The sequence below is a fragment of the Megalobrama amblycephala genome, linkage group LG9 (assembly GCF_018812025.1).
Source record: "Megalobrama amblycephala isolate DHTTF-2021 linkage group LG9, ASM1881202v1, whole genome shotgun sequence".
NCBI classification, from domain to species: Eukaryota; Metazoa; Chordata; class Actinopteri; order Cypriniformes; family Xenocyprididae; genus Megalobrama; species Megalobrama amblycephala.
The window spans coordinates 12,100,797-12,119,368 of record NC_063052.1 but is presented as its reverse complement, the minus strand read 5'-3'; the positions used below and the strand labels follow the sequence as shown (position 1 = coordinate 12,119,368).

Below are 18,572 nucleotides of genomic sequence, written 5' to 3'. Positions count from 1 at the left end.
TCAGCTATTACTTCCCACATGAGTTTGGAACATTTACGAAATAATGAAGCTAAAACATATACTTCAGTTATTTTATTATTTTATCTATTATCTATTTTTATCAATTATTTTATCTATTTTAACAATGTCTTTTCTACTTTTCTGAACCTTGAATGACAGTAATTACATTGCTTTCTATGGGGGATAAAAAAAAACCCTCTTGGATTTCATCAAAAATATCTTAATTTGTGTTCTGAAGATGAACGAAGGTCTTATGGGTTTGGAATGACATGAGGGTGAGTAATTAATGACAGAAAATTCATTTTTGGGTGAACTAACCCTTTAATCTGAGATTTTGAAGTGGAAGATGACTAGTGTTTGTCACAAAATAATATATTTGGATTTCCATTAGAAATGCAGGAGGTTTACCTTGCACTACCAGCCTGCCCAGTGCGGTACGCCTCATCCTGGTGCCAGGCCGGTTGGCAGCACACACATATACTCCAGAGTGCTGAAGGGAGACATCCGAGATCATCAGGTTGCCCGTGCCCAGCACCTGAATGCCCTCCACTCCGATGGATCTGCCATCTGATGGAAATAAATTATGAGAAGGTAATGAATTACGTGAAGTTCAGAACTAGAGAACAACTAAGGGTGTGTTCACACTTGTAGTTCAGTTCTCTTGATTCTTTCGGCACATTTAGTTTTGGTTCGCTTAGTGTTCACACTGAACATCCAACTTACCGAACATCCAAAACAATGCTCTGTGCTGTACTAAATGATGTTATTTTTTACCAGCTGAGAACTCATTAAAGGTGCCATCGAACGTTTTTTTACAAGATGTAATATAAGTCTAAGGTGTCCCCTGAATGTGTCTGTGAAGTTTCAGCTCAAAATACCCCATAGATTTTTTTTAAATAATTTTTTAACTGCCTATTTTGGGGCATCATTAACTATGCACCGATTCAGGGGCTGCTGGCCCTTTAAATCTCATGCTCCCTGCCCATCGAGCTCACGACTCTATAATACAGTGCATTTACAAAGTTCACACAGCTAATATAACCCTCAAATGGATCTTTACAAGATGTTCGTCATGTATGCTGCATGCATGCTTCGGGTCATGTGAGTATAGTATTTATTTTGATGTTTACATTTGATTTTGAATGAGTTTGATAGTGCTCCGTGGCTAAAGCTAACATTACACACTGTTGGAGAGATTTATAAAGAATGAAGTTGTGTTTATGAATTATACAGACTTCAAGTGTTTAATAATGAAAATAGCGACGGCTCTTGTCTCCATGAATACAGTAAGAAACGATGGTAACTTTAACCACATTTAACAGTATATTAGCAACATGCTAACGAAACATTTATAAAGACAATCTACAAATATCACTAAAAATATCATGATATCATGGATCATGTCAGTTATTATTGCTCCATCTGCCATTTTTCACTATTGTTCTTGCTTGCTTACCTAGTCTGTTGATTCAGCTGTGCACAGATCCAGACGTTAATATAATGTATATGTAATGTATATATAATGATTTATATAAGAAGGAGGAAACAATGGAGTTTGAAACTCTGTGTATGTCTTTTCCATGTACTGAACTCTTGTTATTCAACTATGCCAAGGTAAATTCGCACTAACAGAACAATCACAGCAGAGTTTGTTTTAACTGAACCTGCCAAGTGTGAACACACCCTAAGTTATCCTTGGACTGTTTAAGTATGAGAATTCCTACCAAGTCTACTCCAAGACACAATCGGGCGAGGGTTTCCAGTGGCGATACACTCCAGGATGGCGGTCTGATGGACTGTAATGGTGAGGTTCTGTGGGCCGGACAGGATGACTGGTTCCTTATAGGTGCGAGGGACACCTCCTGAGAGTAGAAGAGCAAATAAAGAGATGATAAGACTGGAGCTAAATTACAGATCGCTAATATAAAGATGACATTTGACAGCATGACATTTGAGGTAATCAATGTTCAGGTTGTGTCCTTCATCAAACCACATGCTCAATACAAACATAATTTAGCACAATTCAGGCCTTATTTACTGGATGAGGGTTAAGGTTATGCACATGCAGTCTGGGGTGTTTGTCAGATCAAGGTTGACTACTGACCGGTTACGTTCAGATAGGCTTCATGGCTGTAGCGGGTGTTGGCGATATTGGTGGCGACACAGCGGTAGACGCCAGCGTCTGATTTCTTAACTCCTGTAATCTGCAGAATACCCATTGGGAGAAGTGTGTACCTGTGGAGAAGGAGTGACATGAATGAGTGATTTTGGAGGAGATTTGGAGGAGGAAGAATATAAAGAAAGACTGTCGGCGATGACCATGTTACCTGTCATCAGAGGTTCCGAGCACAACACGGTCCTTCTCCCAAGTGATGTTGGCCTCAGGAATGCCACTGACCTGACACTGGAAACGTGCAACACCTCCCTCATCTACTGACATGGACTCTGGGTGAGTGTGGAATTTAGGGAGAGCTGTGGGACAAAGAGAATTGAGTGAGATATGTAATAATAATAATAAATAATAATCCATATAATAAATATAAATAATCATTAATACTAGTTGAGTGAGATATGTTCTATCTTATATTCTTTTGAACTTTCTATTCATCAAAGAATTGTACGGAAGAGGATTAGGGCCAAGCAGTAATAAAAAAAATAAGACGAGATTAAAGTTGTTAAATTTAGAGAAAAAACTTGTTAAATTTTGAGAAAAAAGTCGAGATAAAATGTTGAGAATAAACTCGTTAAATTACGAGAAAAAAGTCGAGATAAAATGTTGAGAATAAACTCGTTAAATTATGAGAAAAAAAATCGAGATAAAATGTTGAGAATAAACTCGTTAAATTACGAGAAAAAAGTCGAGATAAAATGTTGAGAATAAACTCGTTAAATTACGAGAAAAAAATCGAGATAAAATGTTGAGAATAAACTCGTTAAATTACGAGAAAAAAGTCGAGATAAAATGTTGAGAATAAACTCATTAAATTATGAGAAAAAGTTGTTAAATTACGAGAACAAATTCGTTAAATTATGACTTTTTTCTCGTAATTTAATGACTTTATTCTCATAATTTAATGAGTTTATTCTCAACATTTTATCTCGAATTTTTTCTCAAAATTTAATGACTTTTTTCTCATAATTTAATGAGTTTATTCTCAACATTTAATCTCGAATTTTTTCTCAAAATTGAACGTCATTTTTCTCATAATTTAACGAATTTGTTCTCGTAATTTAACGACTTTTTTCTCGTAATTTAATGACTTTATTCTCAAATTTTTTTCTCGAAATTTAACGAGTTTTTTCTCGTAATTTAATGACTTTATTCTCAACATTTTTTCTCGAAATTGAACGAGTTTTTTCTCGAAATTTAACAACTTTAATCTCGAGATGGTTTTTATTTTTTTATTATTGCTTGGCCCTAATCCTCTTCCGTAGAATCGTGATAAAAATGGATTACAATTTAAACAAAAATTTTAAGCAGCACAACTGTTTTAGACATTGATAATAATAAGTTAATAGTTTCTTGAGCAGCAAATCATATTAGAATGATTTCTGAAGGATCATGTGACACTGAAGACTGGAGTAATGATGCTGAAAATTCAGCTTTGATCACAGGAAAAAATTTGATTTTACAATATAGTAAAATAAAAATCAAAAATGTTATTTTAAAATGTAATAAAACTTCAAAATATTACTGTTTTTATTGTATTTTTAATCAAACAGATGCAGCCTGGTAAGCACAAGAGAGTTCCTTAAAAAAAAATTAAAAAATTGTACAGAAATATACATTTAATCATATATATTATTAAATATATATAATGTTATTATATATTAAGCATAAATGTAACACAACTGTGAGGTTTCAGGATATATTCTCTTCATGATTTTGCATGTCAAGTAAATTTATCCTGTTTTGAGGATATTTGTGTATATATATATATATATATATATATACATATATAACATTTGATTGTTTTCTAGATGTTTCCTAGATACTGAAAAAAGAACATTTATTTATTAAAAGATTTTTCGCTGTAAGGATTCCATGTGGTATAACAATTATTCTTACTTTCACATATGTGTAGTTACCATGATAATTTGATATTGGCATGTAAAATGTTGATTTTCATTGGGGATGTAGGACGAGGTGCCAAGAGCTTTGTGGTCTAAATAGCCTGGTCATTCATATAATCAATAAATAGGGGTGTTAGAAGAAGGGCCTCCCAATGAGAGTTCATTGCCATGGTAACGTAGCACCTTCTGGGGAAGCATGTAGTGACAACTATAATTCTACAGGATTATCACCCACCCTACTGCTTTTATAGGACCAAAGGGAGAGCCAGAGGAAGATGGGAAAGGATATAGTAAAAACAGACAAAGAGTAAGTGGATATTTGTGCTGCCACTATATCACTGTATTTCTCACATAAACAATTAAAAGTATAGGCAAAGCATACGATTTAATATAATAATGAATGACTATCCATTTAAAGAGCCCTTTCATACACCCGGTGCAATATGCTGCCAGGCACGATGCAAGTGTTTTTTGCTAGTTTCAGCCTGACACAGTTATCATTTTCACATCCAGCGCCACATTGTTTAAATAGCAAATGCACTCGCACCCATCTATTCGCCCATGGGCGTGCTGGTCTGAAAACAAGGTGCGTTCAGGCGCATTGCTGGCGTGTTGCTGTTTTAAGGCAACTGAAAACAACTGCAATGTAAAAGATTATTATTGTGTACATATTGCATGTATTAGAATTACCTATTTGCAGTAATGATGAATGAAATTGGCTAATTATTTGATCAATCGTGGCAATACAAATGTATTTAAACCAACTCGTCAGGTTGAGGGTGTCTATATTCCGCCATGTAAATAGCAATCCATCATGGTGCAAGTCCAGCTGGCTTTTAAAGGGAATGGGAGATGACACTTTGATTGGTTTATTGCACGTTATGCCCAAAACACACCCATGACTCATTAAGAGACTAGGTACAACTCTTTTGGAACTTTTTTTTTTTTTGTCGTTAAACTAGCAAAAGTGGATTCAGACACGCCCTAAGTCCACCTGCGCCATGCGCTTCAGACCATGCGTTTAGATCGTTAAAATAGAGCCCAAAGTGTTTATTTGATTAGCTGCCCATGTTTGAGATGCTTTCTCCTCAGTCACTCACATGCAAGCTGCACACGGGCCTTGCGGCTGACCAGCATGCCGTAGTGGTTCTGTGCAGCGCAGTAATACTCTCCAGCATCGGTAGCATCTCCATCCCGTCTCTTCTGGAAGCTCCGGATCAGGAGCGTGCCGTTGGATAGGATCTTCGCCCGACTGCCTACTCCAGGAAGCAACGGCGCTCCGTTCTTATGCCACGTCACTGTGATGGGACCCTCGCCTTCCACCTTGCAGTCCAGCATCAACGGCCTGTCCCGTACCGCGATCACATCACTGGGCTCCGTAAGGAAAGCCAACTCAGATCCATTACACAAACCTGAAAGTGAGAGATGGGTCAGAACACAACTGAAACAAACCCTAAAAGTAAAATTATGTATGTAAAATAAATTGTCTACAATGCAGAAATGAGATTATAATAACAGTTATATGTATTAAAAAATGATGATATATCAAAACAATGGTGACAAAGTCCTCAGGTTTAAAAGACATTTAATATTCAGCAATATTATCAACTTTACTGCAGTGACGCTAATGAATGAGAACTAAATTGAGCTGGATAATGACAACTGTCTTATATAAAGCTGCTTTATAGTTGAATCGAATCTGTTTCAACATGATTTGAGCTGAATATTGACACTATTACCATCTGTAATAGTGAGAGTGTAAGAGTTTGCATCATAACTAATGAACATTGCAACATTCACACTGTTATTGAGCTAAATTTAATCAACACTGAACTAAACAGAACTGAATAATGGCACTATTGTCTTTTTAGAGCTGCTTTAGAGCTTAAATTTGTATTCATAACTTTGCAACATTAATATTGTTAGTTTCTTGTTTATTACTGTGAAGCTGCTATGATATAATATGTATTGTATAAAGCGCTTTAGAAATAAATGACTTGTATAGACATTAAAGTTAGCATGATTTTGAGCTACTTTTGATTGAAATATTTTTTATTTTAAAATTGCTAAAAGTCTTTTGGGTTCATGATATGCATGTATTTTTGTCACTTCAAGACTCAAAGAAAAGGAAAAATGCCAAAGTGAAAGCTCTGAAACTTTCCATATCTAAAAAGATTGCATTTGTGTCTCAGAACTGACGTCATGGTAAGCTATACCATCTAAGCATATTTACTCAGTATCATCAAACCAAACATGGTTATCACAATAGAGACAAACGCAATGCAGCCAGTGAAGCATAGAGGGCTGTGACAAAGCCAGAGTAGAAGGGATGGAGAATTAGGGTGAGTTATGGGGTCAAGTTAGAGGAATCTCTTTTGAGTAAACCCACCCTGATGACAATAGGCCTGTGACGACACCAAAAAAAAAAAACTCTGGGTAACCACCAGGAGCCTTCTGCACCTCTCTCAGTCTGGACCATCTGCCCCCCACTTATACAAACCCCCACCGTTCCAAACCCCCCCAGCGGTCACATTTTCCTTTCAGTCTGATTCCAGGGTGACTTTCCCATGCCACTGGCTCACCCCAGTCCTCTCTCATTGTCAACTCGCTACATGGCCATTCCACACATCTTCTGTGCTTTTCATACGGAGAACTCCAGACCTAAAGCAACCTTTAATGTGACCTCTGGAGATGGCCGGTGTCTCCGGCAGCTGTTATGTAAAAGAGCACAAGTCTGCTCTTGAACTTGCATTAGATGAGATGTACCTTCCTTCAGCATCTGTTAGGTGGATGGATATAACCTACCCCCCATCCAATAAGCACTCTTTCTCTGCTTGCTAACATATACTCATTTCTGACCACTGGGGTCCTCGAACACCACCTGCACTTGATCATGACAGCCATGACATGAATAGATCAGCCAAAAAAATGGGATTTTTGGACCCTTTGGCTTTCATTGTATGTACAGTTCTTTAAAATGCCTTTATGTGTTTGCAGAAGAAATAAAGTCATACAAGTGTGAAATATCATGAATGATGACAGATTTTTTATTTTTGGGTGAATTATCCTTTTTAAGTGCATTTAGCTGCTTATTATTTGATATTTTTAGTTTTATATAGAGGTGTAACAAAAGATGATGTGTTATGCTTCTATATAGGGATGCAATATATATCTGTAATATATCGGTTATCGATAATATCTGAGAAATTAGCAATACTTTTACATATACGGATATTGGTATGCTAATATTGGATATTTAATTGTGCAGTTTTACATTTGAATTACCTTTACCGTAACCTAATGCTAACTTAAAGTTAATCTTTAAAAACACTAATAATTTAATAACACATGCTTGGTTAAAAACAACCCAAATTGGGTTGAAAATGGACAAACCTATTGATTGAGTTGTTTTAATCCAGCAGTTTGGTTAAATGTTTGTCCAATGTGTTTTATTTAACCCAACTATTGTTTCAAAATTACTATATGTCTGGCTTAAAATGAACCCAAAATAGGTTGAAAATCAGACACAATTACTAGAGGCAACAACAATAATCAAAAGGTGTGGTGAACAAGCAATTTAATAATATCGTTTAATAATTATTCATTAAACTTAATAATAAATGTTCATTCATTAAATATACTAATAAATGTTAATTTCCAACATACTTTGGGTTGATTTTAAACAAGCAATACAGTCATTTTTAAACAATAGTTGGGTTAAATAAAACTACCCAGCAGGTTGGGCAAACATTTAACCCAACCGCTGGGTTTGCCCATTTTCAACTCACCTTGGGTTGTTTTTAACCCAGCATTTTTTTAGTGTGCACCATTAACTTAATCTTTAGCAAATATTTTTTTCATATTGTAATGTTGTGATGGCTAAATTCTCTTGTAGCATTTAAAATGACTGAGGTTTTATTTTAGTATAGAATGAAAAGAATTATTTGGTTCTTATAACTTAAGAGCGTGCAAACTTTAGGAAACCACTGCTGTAAAATCTGACATTAACCATGACAACATGACCATATAAGCTCAATCATGTCTTGGACTCATATACCTTGAACAATATCAGTTCTGGAGTCCATAAATATATAGAGCTATAATGTCTTCCACTGAAGGGAATATCTGGGATGCTCCTTTTGCTCCCAGTGAGCTCATACACTGAGCAGATGTAGATGGGACGAGTCTGTCTCTTCTTTTTTCATTTTTATGGGGGCTAGCTTACATCTGACCCTTCCCTGGCTTATACTGCACCCGAAGTGTTAATGAAATTCAGAGGTCCCAGGGGAAAGGGGGGTTATGTCACACAAGCTGGATTCAGAGATATAAGTATAACACATGGGCCTAAGCAATAAAAGTATGGGTGTACAAATATAATATAAAATTTTTGCTTGATATACCCAATTAACTAAGGAAATGTGATATAAATGGACTGGATCTTTAACACTAACCATCCTAGAGAACAATATACCATTTTATAAGATTTTTAAGGTTTTCTGTTTCTGCCCATCTCATAATGGAATCTATGCATTGCATGATCTTTCCATCAGAGAAGTTTGTCATTATACATCAAACACTGTTCTAAGATCTCCATGGTTGCCACAATGGTGATGATGAAGGGTATGTTGATTATAAAGTCTAATAACCCTCTACAACCTGCATGAGACCCGAACAGAAGTGTGATTAAGAGCTCAAGTCTGGGGAGAATTCTGATCATTCAGTTTTGGGGGATTGTGGATGGTGTTCTGAGCAGCAGGAGACCCCCACCCATCCCCACCCCTTGGGCTGTGACCTCGGTCCCTAAAGGGTCATGAGAGAGTTGGTGAAGGGTGGATGAACAACGTGGGGCTTAAGGCACACAGCCTGTGTCCAGTCACACACACAGTCCCAGCCCCCAATTCGGTCCATTGTCCCCAGACTAAGGTTGGACCTGAACTTCACAAACTATTGTTGGAGGCCAGACATTATTCTAATGTCCTTCGTCCATGAAGGGTCAATGTGGCAAAGATCTGTATCACTCTCACCATCACTTTACCTTACTATAATATAATAATATGTGTGTACAAATGAAAGTGTCCTGTATTAAAACAGCATATATTTGATGCTAAAGTTTTTTGGGTTACACTCTATTTTGTGATGGAGTTACATTGTATCTACTCAAATAAGTAATATTATTTAACTACATGTACTTACTATAGAGTTACGGTTAGGGTTTGCTTTAGGGTTTGTTATTTGTAATTATGCATAATTTACTGTTATTACTGTAGTAAGTACATGTAGTAACGTGTAACTACTTCAACTTAAAATAAAGTGTTACCGTTTTTTGAAACATTGCAAAGGTCTTTATTGTCATTATTGTCTTTTGATCAATTTAATGCAATTAAGTATTAATTTATTTTCAAAAAGTCTTACTGAACCCAAACTTTTGAACATATAAATCTGCACAGGTCTGTTTCATGGCTAATCTGAGGAGGAAAAAAAAGAGATTTGAGGAAAAAACAGTCAGAGGATTTAGAACTGAACACTCCAGAGCTATAAGACTCAAGCCAAATATTCTAATTTTAACGCTCATTATAATTTCTATATGGGTCTCTCCTTTGTCCAGAGAAGATTTTAGCATCACTGAAACTGTGAAAAAGTGATATATGCCTTTGAAAGAAATTCTAAATGCATATGAACATTCACAAATTCCTCTCGCTCTCTTTTTCTCCCATTATATCCATGGCAGCAGCAGGAGATCTAACGTAAACAATGGCTGAATAACTTGGAGGAGGAATTGTAAAGAAGCTGGGTGGAAAGGGGGGATCACGCTGCTCCGGGTGGGCTTCTTTTGACTCCATAATGGGAGTTAAATTCTCCCTGACTACAACAGCCACAAGCTGTCTGCACAAACACTCCTTTGTGTTGGTCATTTGAGGCTAAGTTGTCTTTTGTTTAAACACTGATTGTCATTAGGTGGCATACGCCAAGTTCAAAGTCATGCAAACACACTTGAGAGGAAACAATCCCCTGCAGTTTGACTACGCCCTCCTTATTAACCATTACCTCTCACCAATTAGCTTGTTTGAGCTCTACTTTTCTGATGACATGAAGTATCTGACTCCAAAGAATGCAATTTTTCAGATATATAATGGTACTTTCTATTAATTAGATCATGTCTGTAGGTCACCAGCTTTTATGGAAAAAGTCTTTTTCAGACATGAAACCTTTGGGTAAAATCAATAAGCAATATGCTCCAATTGGAGGGGGAGGACACCTCATCACTATGGCCTCAGGTCTTTAATTATTGGGATAAGGACCAGAAGGGGGTCCAGGGCTTCCATTAAGCCAATCTTATTAATGGAGCAACCAAGGGTTAAAATGTCCCTCTGCTGCAACATGTGAGTTTTAATGCCACTGTTAGTTCCTCTTTGGCTTGATGAACCCTGATGACTTTCTTTAACAGAACCATCGAAACCAGTTTTAAGGCCTCTATAAACGAACTCATTTTGTGGCCGATTAGCCAGCACATTGTATTACAGGTTATTACGACAGCTTCATTACCATGAGGAAATGGGTATTGCTTCAATTAGAGCAATAAATGTACAGACTGAGGTGGCTCACAACTTCTGTGGTGATCCACTGGTTATTTCGAGGATGGATTTGAAATTGAAAATGTATCACAGTTTTTAACATTCATAATAATAGCGCACCAAATCAGCGTATTATACACTTTAAAGAATGCTGGGTTGAAAATGGACAAACTCACACTATAAAAAAGTATTTTCATGATTTATCACAACATTTTTTCTTGTCAAATCAACTTTAATAATTAATGTGGTTCAGATACAGAACATAATATTCTGAGTTTCTGCTGATTAAACCAATCCCCTTCATTTCAATGAACTCAAAATTTTAAGGCAACCAACTTACCTCTCTAAGTTAAACCAACAATTCTTTTTTACAGTGCAGCGATTGGGTTGTTTTGACCCAGTGGTTGGGTTAAATGTTTGCCCAACGTGCTGGGCAGTTTTATTTAACTCAACTATTGTTTAAAAATTACTATATTGCTGGCTTAAAATGAACCCAAAATTATTACTAGAGGCAACAATAATAATCAAAAGATGAACACTTATTAATAAGCATTTTAATACTGGGTTTTAACGCTGGGTTAAAAAAGCCCAATTGCTGGGTTTGTCCATTTTCAACCCAACTTGGGCTGTTTTTAACCCTGCATTTTTTGGAGTGTGAAGTGGCTCACAACTTCTGTGGTGATCAACTGGAGATGGAAGTTATTTCGAGGATGGATTTGAAATTAAAAAGTATCACAGTTTTCAACATTCATAATAATAGAGCACCAAATCAGCAAAAACAACCCAAGTTGGGTTGAAAATAGACAAAACCAGTGATTGGGTTGTTTTAACCCAGCAGTTGGGTTAAATTTAATTTATTAAAATGTATTAAACATATTAATAAACGTTAATTTCCAACATATTTTGGGTCAATTTTAAGCGAGCATTATAATAATTTTAAACAATAGTTGGGTTAAATAAATCTACCCAGCAGGTTGGGCAAACATTTAACCCAATCACTGGGTCTTTCCATTTTCAACCCAACATGGGCTGTTTTTAACCCAGCATTTTCAGCCCCATTTTGTCTATACCAAGATTTACCAACTTTACCAAGATCTATCTAACTACTTGGTAGGAGAAACTTTGTGAAGCTCAGGTCCAGACTATGATTTGCTTTTAACTTCATAATTGTCCCTTTAGTAAGGTGTATTACTCTTACTGCTGTGATAGAGACATCCTGTGACCTGTATGTGGATTATCTAGATGAGTGACTTGTCAGAATTAGCTTACTGGAGTGATGAGGAGTCTGAAGCGGGATTACTCCAGCATAACCATATTCAGGCATGCACACACATAAACCTCCAACAGCTTTAAGGCGATTTTAAATGTACCCCTGCTTCCCAGTAAGGCTGGAGCAGTGTTATGGAGATCAGGGTGTTGGGGTCAAAGGGGGTGGGGAGAGGTGGCCACTTTTGTCTCTTTTCGCTCCACCCGCTTTGGACCGCTCCGCTGTCCAGGAGGGGACCCCAAAGGTTAATACCGCCCAAGGTCACCGCAGACCCTCTGTCTGTAAGGTCATCTGTTTCTCCCCCCCTCCTCCCTGAGACTCCCCATCTCCTTCTGTTCAACTTTCCGACTATGTTTATTTATTATTCCACAGGAGATTTATTCTAAAGAACGCATATGATCTAACCTCATGGCAATAACATCTGGTTTGAAAATAAACTGTTTTGATCCTAAGTCCAGTCGTTTAATCTCTTTATATTAATATACAAGCAGAACAAATGTTTGTTTCTTATAAAAGCCTGAATTATTGAGAAGAAAAATGGATTTAATGCATGATGTATATGATTGCTCTACCCTGATAACGTATGGTATTTTTTCTATAACTTATTAAAGAATACATTAATAAGATAATCAGATGAGACTTTTTGCATAGTGATAAAAAATGTAATTCTACTTTTTTGTGTATTCTTTCAACATTATAGCAAAATTGTCACCATTTAATTTCTGTCATTTCTAATTTTTATACGTTTGATTTTAAATCAGCATTTAAACTTAAGTTTTCAATTTTCCTAAGATTAAATTTGGGTCATTAAAATGAACTCTTAGCTGAACAAACTATTGGCTATATAGATATGGCTTTAAACACATTATCTGATTTAAACTAAATACTAAGCTTAATTCTACTCTATTTATCCAAATTTCAGTTTTAATGTGTTCAAATACACTGAAGTTAAAAGGTTCATAAGTTCCCTATTATGTGCGAAACACCCTGTGTCTGTGAATACTAATTTAACAAAGAAAACAGCATAGAGCTGGTGAATATTAACAGCTGAAATTACTTTTATGAACTTTTAAAGTCTAAAAAGATGCAACATCTTTGTGTACAATCAGGATAAAGAAACTCTACGACAAGAGTGTTTTATGTAGCTAAAGACAAGTAAAATATTAATAAATATTAATATTGTAATATGTGAATTAGCTTTGAGGTCATACTTTATTAATTTAACGCACTACTGAGGACATTTAGGCTATCCAAATAAAAGCAATTAGACAGTTTGTATGCTAGTCTCATCAGAAAAAAAGTTATTCTTTTGATACAAAACTCAAAATATGATCTTTAAATCTTTCTGGTCAAATTATGCTTCAAACCCCGTGGAAAGCAAAGTGCACACAAATGGGTGAATAGCACACAAAATGACTAAAAAGTATTCCACTGTAAAAATAGTCAAGTTTATACTCACAAGAACCAATAAACGTCAGGAAGGTCAGTAAAATCCGTGGCTTCATTTTCCTGTGTAACGTTAAATCCTTTCCAAAAAATGGAAACAGGTAGGTGACTTCTTTGGGGTTAAAAAGAGTTTCAAAAGTGTACAAGAAAAAAAGAAATTTGCTGCTTCTTCGGTGTAAATGTCTTTGCATTCGAATACAAATCCTAAACGTAGTCAACCTAGAATAACATCGTTACTTTAACACATTAACGGCGCTCCAGCTGGGCGCTGCTGGTCACGTCCACGGCCACTTTGAGAATATCCCGTGAGCGGCTTCAGCACAGCGGTGAGCGCGGCGCTCATTAATTATTCATGATGTTGTTGTTGCTGCTGACACGCGCATGGTCACTACACGGACGTTGCCACGCGCGCTCTGGCCGGCAGTGACAGGTGGCTCTGTGATGAACCAATCATTAAACGAGCTGCTGCCTTTGGGTAGGTGCGTTATGGCTGATATATCTGAGCAAAATAACATAAAAACATACAATAATCAAATAGGCTTATTCATAATTAAAATATTCACCTTTTAAATGTGCAACACTTGAACTCACTATATTCAACAGAACTAACTTTCTGAACACTGTTTGATGTGGCAGTGTGAACTAACCTCCTTGTTTTGTTATCATTAGTCTGACAATTTGAGTAAACCATTCTCACCATGTGTGGTCAGATCTAAAGAACCATGAAAACACCCAACAAACTGATTCAATTAGCAGATATTAGCATATGAATCAGTATATGAATAGATCTGCATGCTAAGTAAAGTGAGTTGCCTGCCTGGGGGACCATCCTCTCTCATTATAGGCTACTAATTGAAGTATTTAGAGAAATATTTGAACAGGCAGTGTGAGAGAGACACCAATTGACTGAAAGAATACTCTTCACAAACTCTGTTTTCATATAAAGACAATGAAATAATTCACTAAAATGGAAATCAGTAGTAAATCTGTATGCATTTGAAAGGGCTGCACTATATTCCCAAAAGTATTGGGACAATCTTTTGTTTCAATCACTTCCATGGCCACAGGTGTATAAAATTAAACACCTAGGAATGCAGACTGCTTCTACAAACATTTGTGAAAGAATGGGTCGCTCTCAGGAGCTCAGTGAATTCAAGCGTGGTACCGTGATAGGTTGCCACCTGTGCAATAAGTCCATTCGTGAAATTTTCTCACTACTAAATATTCCACGGTCAACTGTTAGTGGTATCATAACAAAGTGGAAGCAATTGGGAACAACAGCAACTCAGCCACGAAGTGGTAGGCCACGTAAAATCACAGAGCGGGGTCAGCGCATGCTGAGGCGCACAGTGCGCAGAAGTCGCCAACTTTCTGCAGAGACAGTAGCTACAGACCTCCAAACATCGCATGGCCTTCAGATTAGCTCAAGAACAGTGCGTAGAGAGCTTCATGGAATGGGTTTCATGGCCAAGCAGCTGCATCCAAGCCTTACATCACCAAGTGCATTGAAAAGCGTCGGATGCAGTAGTGTAAAGCACACCGCCACTGGACACTAGAGCAGTGGAGACCTGTTCTCTGCAATGATGACTCACGCTTCTCTGTCTGGCAATCCGATGGACGAGTCTGGGTTTGGCAGTTGCCAGGAGAACGGTATACTTGCCTGACTGCATTGTGCCAAGTGTAAAGTTTGGTGGAGGGGGGATTATGGTGTGGGGTTGTTTTTCAGGGGATGTGCTTGGCCCCTTAGTTCCAGTGAAAGGAAATCTTAATGCTTCAGCATACCAAGACATTTTGGACCATTTCATTCTCCCGACTTTGTGGGAACAGTTTGGGAATGGCCCCTTCCTGTTCCAACATGACTGCGCACCAGTGCACAAAGCAAGGTCCATAAAGACATGGATGTGCGAGTTTGGTGTGGAGGAACTTGACTGGCCTGCACTGATAGAACACCTTTGGGATGAATTAGAGCGGAGACTGTGAGCCAGGCCTTCTCGGCAACATCACTGCCTGACCTCACAAATGCGCTTCTAGAAGAATGGTCAAAAATTCCCATAAACACACTCCTAAACCTTGTGGAAAGCCTTCCCAGAAGAATTAAGGCTGTTATAGCTGCAGAGGGTGGGTGTTAGATCAAAATCTCAATAATAGGTAGAATATTTGTAGTCTCAGTCATCAGTTAAGAAACAGGCACCTCAACCTCAAAGCGTAAATGTGTGTGTGTGTCTTTAACTTCTGGTTACGTGTGAGAGTGTCAGTGTACATCTGCAATGCAATACAAAGCATTAATTGCCTGAGCTGTCTTAATAATAATGCCATTTCAACAAATTTTCAATCACAGGTTCAATGCCCTTCTCTTTCTCTGGAGAGAGGGTATCGTTTTACATAGACTGGTGTTTTTGTTTTCAGTAACGCCTGCTTCGTCCTTGTGCTTAGCCCACAGTTTTGGATTTACTCGTTTCAGTGACGCTGTCTCTTCTCCCTCACTCTCAGCTTCACTCAGCATGTAATCAGCAGGATGAGGGTGTGGCTCAGTGGACACCATCAGCACAGTTTGGGGGCTCGTCCGGGATATTCCCAAGAAACACGGGACTGGGGACTGAGAGGTCATCCTTCAGCACAGGTAAGTTTTTTTTTATAATTTCCTGTGGTGGTAGGATTGATTGAACTCATCCCATAATAGGTAGTGTTATCTTTGGATGGAGCTCTAAGAGTTAGTCCAAGAAGATTTGTCTGTAAGGGTACTGTTTAAACGCACAACTACCTGGCAAATATTTTGGTTATCCCTCCATGTGAGGAAGATCTGTTTAGATACGCTCTGACGAAAAATAAAGTGTTGATGGGAATATTCCAGTTGACGAATTAATAAAAGTGGCCTTTGTTAAATAATTTCTTATTTCTTGGGCTTCACTTTTTGACTTTCTCTGTGTCTTAGGATTTTTCCATTGTGCACATCATGTACCTACTTAGACAAAACAAGAAGTAGTAGTCCTTGGACACACTGACACTCTCACACGTAACCAGAAGTTGAAGACACACACACATTTACGCACATACATTTCTTATTTGTTATTATATTTCATGAAATGCCATACATGGTAAAGTTTGATTCTTAAGTCGTATGATTGGATGCTCAAGCCATCCTGGAGATTGTTGTTTGACATAAATATGACCCTTCTTCCTGAATAAATCTGAGAATGCTTTGTACCACACTTGATCTGTGTCTGCTTGGTCATTCTCCCGAGGCCTCGCGCTGCTGCTGCCACACATCACAGGGGTGCCTGTTTCTTAACTGATGACTGAGACTACAAATATTCTACCTATTATTGAGATTTTGATCTAACAGTGGGCCAACTCCATATTAAACCCTACGGATTAAGAATGGGATGTCATTAAAGTTCATGTGCATGTAAAAGCAGGCGTCCCAAAACTTTTGGCAATATAGTGTGTGTGTCATAGAAAAAAATAGCCAAGTATCATGTGTCCGTACACCGTAATTCTCAGCCTAATCTAATTATGTTCAAGACACTTGAACCAAGCACTCTAGAAACATTACTAGTAATCATGAAGGGAAAATTACTCAGCAAAATTTGAGTAAGCATTCTGAAAACAAGCAGCAAAAGTGTTTCTGTACACCCGGTTATATATCCATCTTGAGTTTAAGGATTGGCCGTCCTCAGGCCAGAGGAAGAGATCAGCACGCGGAGCAGAGAAAAGGAATCAGACGGGCCTCACCTACTGTTCCGCTCTCTCCTTATCCCATTAGGTGCTCTATGGCTGCCCAGTTAACCATGGATACAGGCACAGGGATAATCCACCCTAACACTTAGGGACTCATTCACCGCTCTCTCCATGCCTTTTATATGTTGTTAACTCTATTATGCACTGGGGAGGGAGAAAGTGGGAGAGAGGAGAGGAATCATAAGTCATATACAGGTTCTGATAGGCTGGTCAACAGTGCATTGTGGGTTCAGCTTCATTTACAGGATTGAGGAGGATATCATAGCAACTGTAGACCTGTGCTGCTGTCACTGGGAGATTTGAGGAAATTGAGAAGGATCAGCAACTACACCAAGGGATAACAGAGAGCGCGCGAGATGATATTAAGAGGTTTATGAAGATTCAAGTGGAATAAAGGGAAAAAAAGAGAGGAGGAAAGAGATACTGGGAGTTTTAATCTGAAGAGAAAGATAAAGGAGGTAATAGTTCTTGCAAGAATGGAGCATCTGAGCACTTTTTCCAAAGAATAATTTTAGGAAAGTAGAGGGATGACAGGAAATGATGGGGAAAAGTGGAAATTGAATCTAGTTCAATAAGTCCTATTATTACCCAGTTGAGCGCAACCACAACCAGGGTTATTATCGTTTCTGTTCATTGAAATAAAGCTGAAATAAAAATAAATATTAGTTGAAAAACTAAATGAAATTAGAAATGTTGCCTTGGCAATAATCAAATCATTTTAAGTTGAAGCACTAAAATTATTAACTGGAAATAAATACAAACTAAAACTGAAATAAAAATAAATTAAACCTAAATAGCAATATTTAAATATATATATTAAACTAAAATTAACATGAAAATATAAAAATAAAAGCTAATTCAAAATATTAATAAAACTATAATGGGAACACTTTACAATAAGAATTTGTTAGTTAACATTAGTTGATGTATTAACAAACAATACACAAACCATGTGTTACAGTATTTATTAATCTTTGTTAAAATTAGTTGATAAAAATACAGTCGTTTATGGTTTGTTCATGTTAGTTCACAGTGCATTAATGTTAGACACAACTTTAGTAATTGTTTAAATGAACAGGAATTGAGATTAATAAATGCTGTAGAAGTGCAGTTCATTCTTAATTCATGTTAACTAAAGTAGTTAACTAATGGGAACTAATGAAACCTTATTGTAAAGTGTTCCCACTACAATAAAACTAAAATAAAAACTAGTCAGTGTTGGAGGTTTACTTCAGCATTATTATTTCAATTTTGGTGTGAAAGCACCTTTACATTTGCACAAAAAATAGAACTTTTTTGGGCTTCTCACCAGCCCAGGTGAGAAAAAGTAATGCAAAAGTAAATGTAACAAACACATACTTAAAAAGTAACTCAGTAAGGCAATTAGTTACTTTTTAAGGTAGTAATGCAATATTGTAACAAAGTGACTGTCCCCAACACTGGTCACAAATCAGTGCGTTAATATAATATTGATA

General features: G+C 37.1%; 1 protein-coding gene across 1 annotated transcript in view; it reads right to left on the bottom strand.

The window, feature by feature from the left end:
- si:ch211-57n23.4 (immunoglobulin superfamily DCC subclass member 3) overlaps positions 1-13,722 on the bottom strand; it is a 37,231-nt gene extending 23,509 nt beyond the window's left edge. Inside the window, exons 1-6 of the mRNA XM_048201604.1 lie at positions 13,373-13,722; positions 5,175-5,486; positions 2,328-2,472; positions 2,105-2,235; positions 1,725-1,862; positions 409-567 (exon numbers count right to left, since the gene is read on the bottom strand). Of these exons, the coding sequence (XP_048057561.1) occupies positions 409-567; positions 1,725-1,862; positions 2,105-2,235; positions 2,328-2,472; positions 5,175-5,486; positions 13,373-13,550 (1,063 nt within the window). The 5' untranslated portion in view covers positions 13,551-13,722. The remainder of the gene's footprint in view (positions 1-408; positions 568-1,724; positions 1,863-2,104; positions 2,236-2,327; positions 2,473-5,174; positions 5,487-13,372) is intronic.
- Between the last annotated feature and the right edge of the window lie 4,850 nt (positions 13,723-18,572).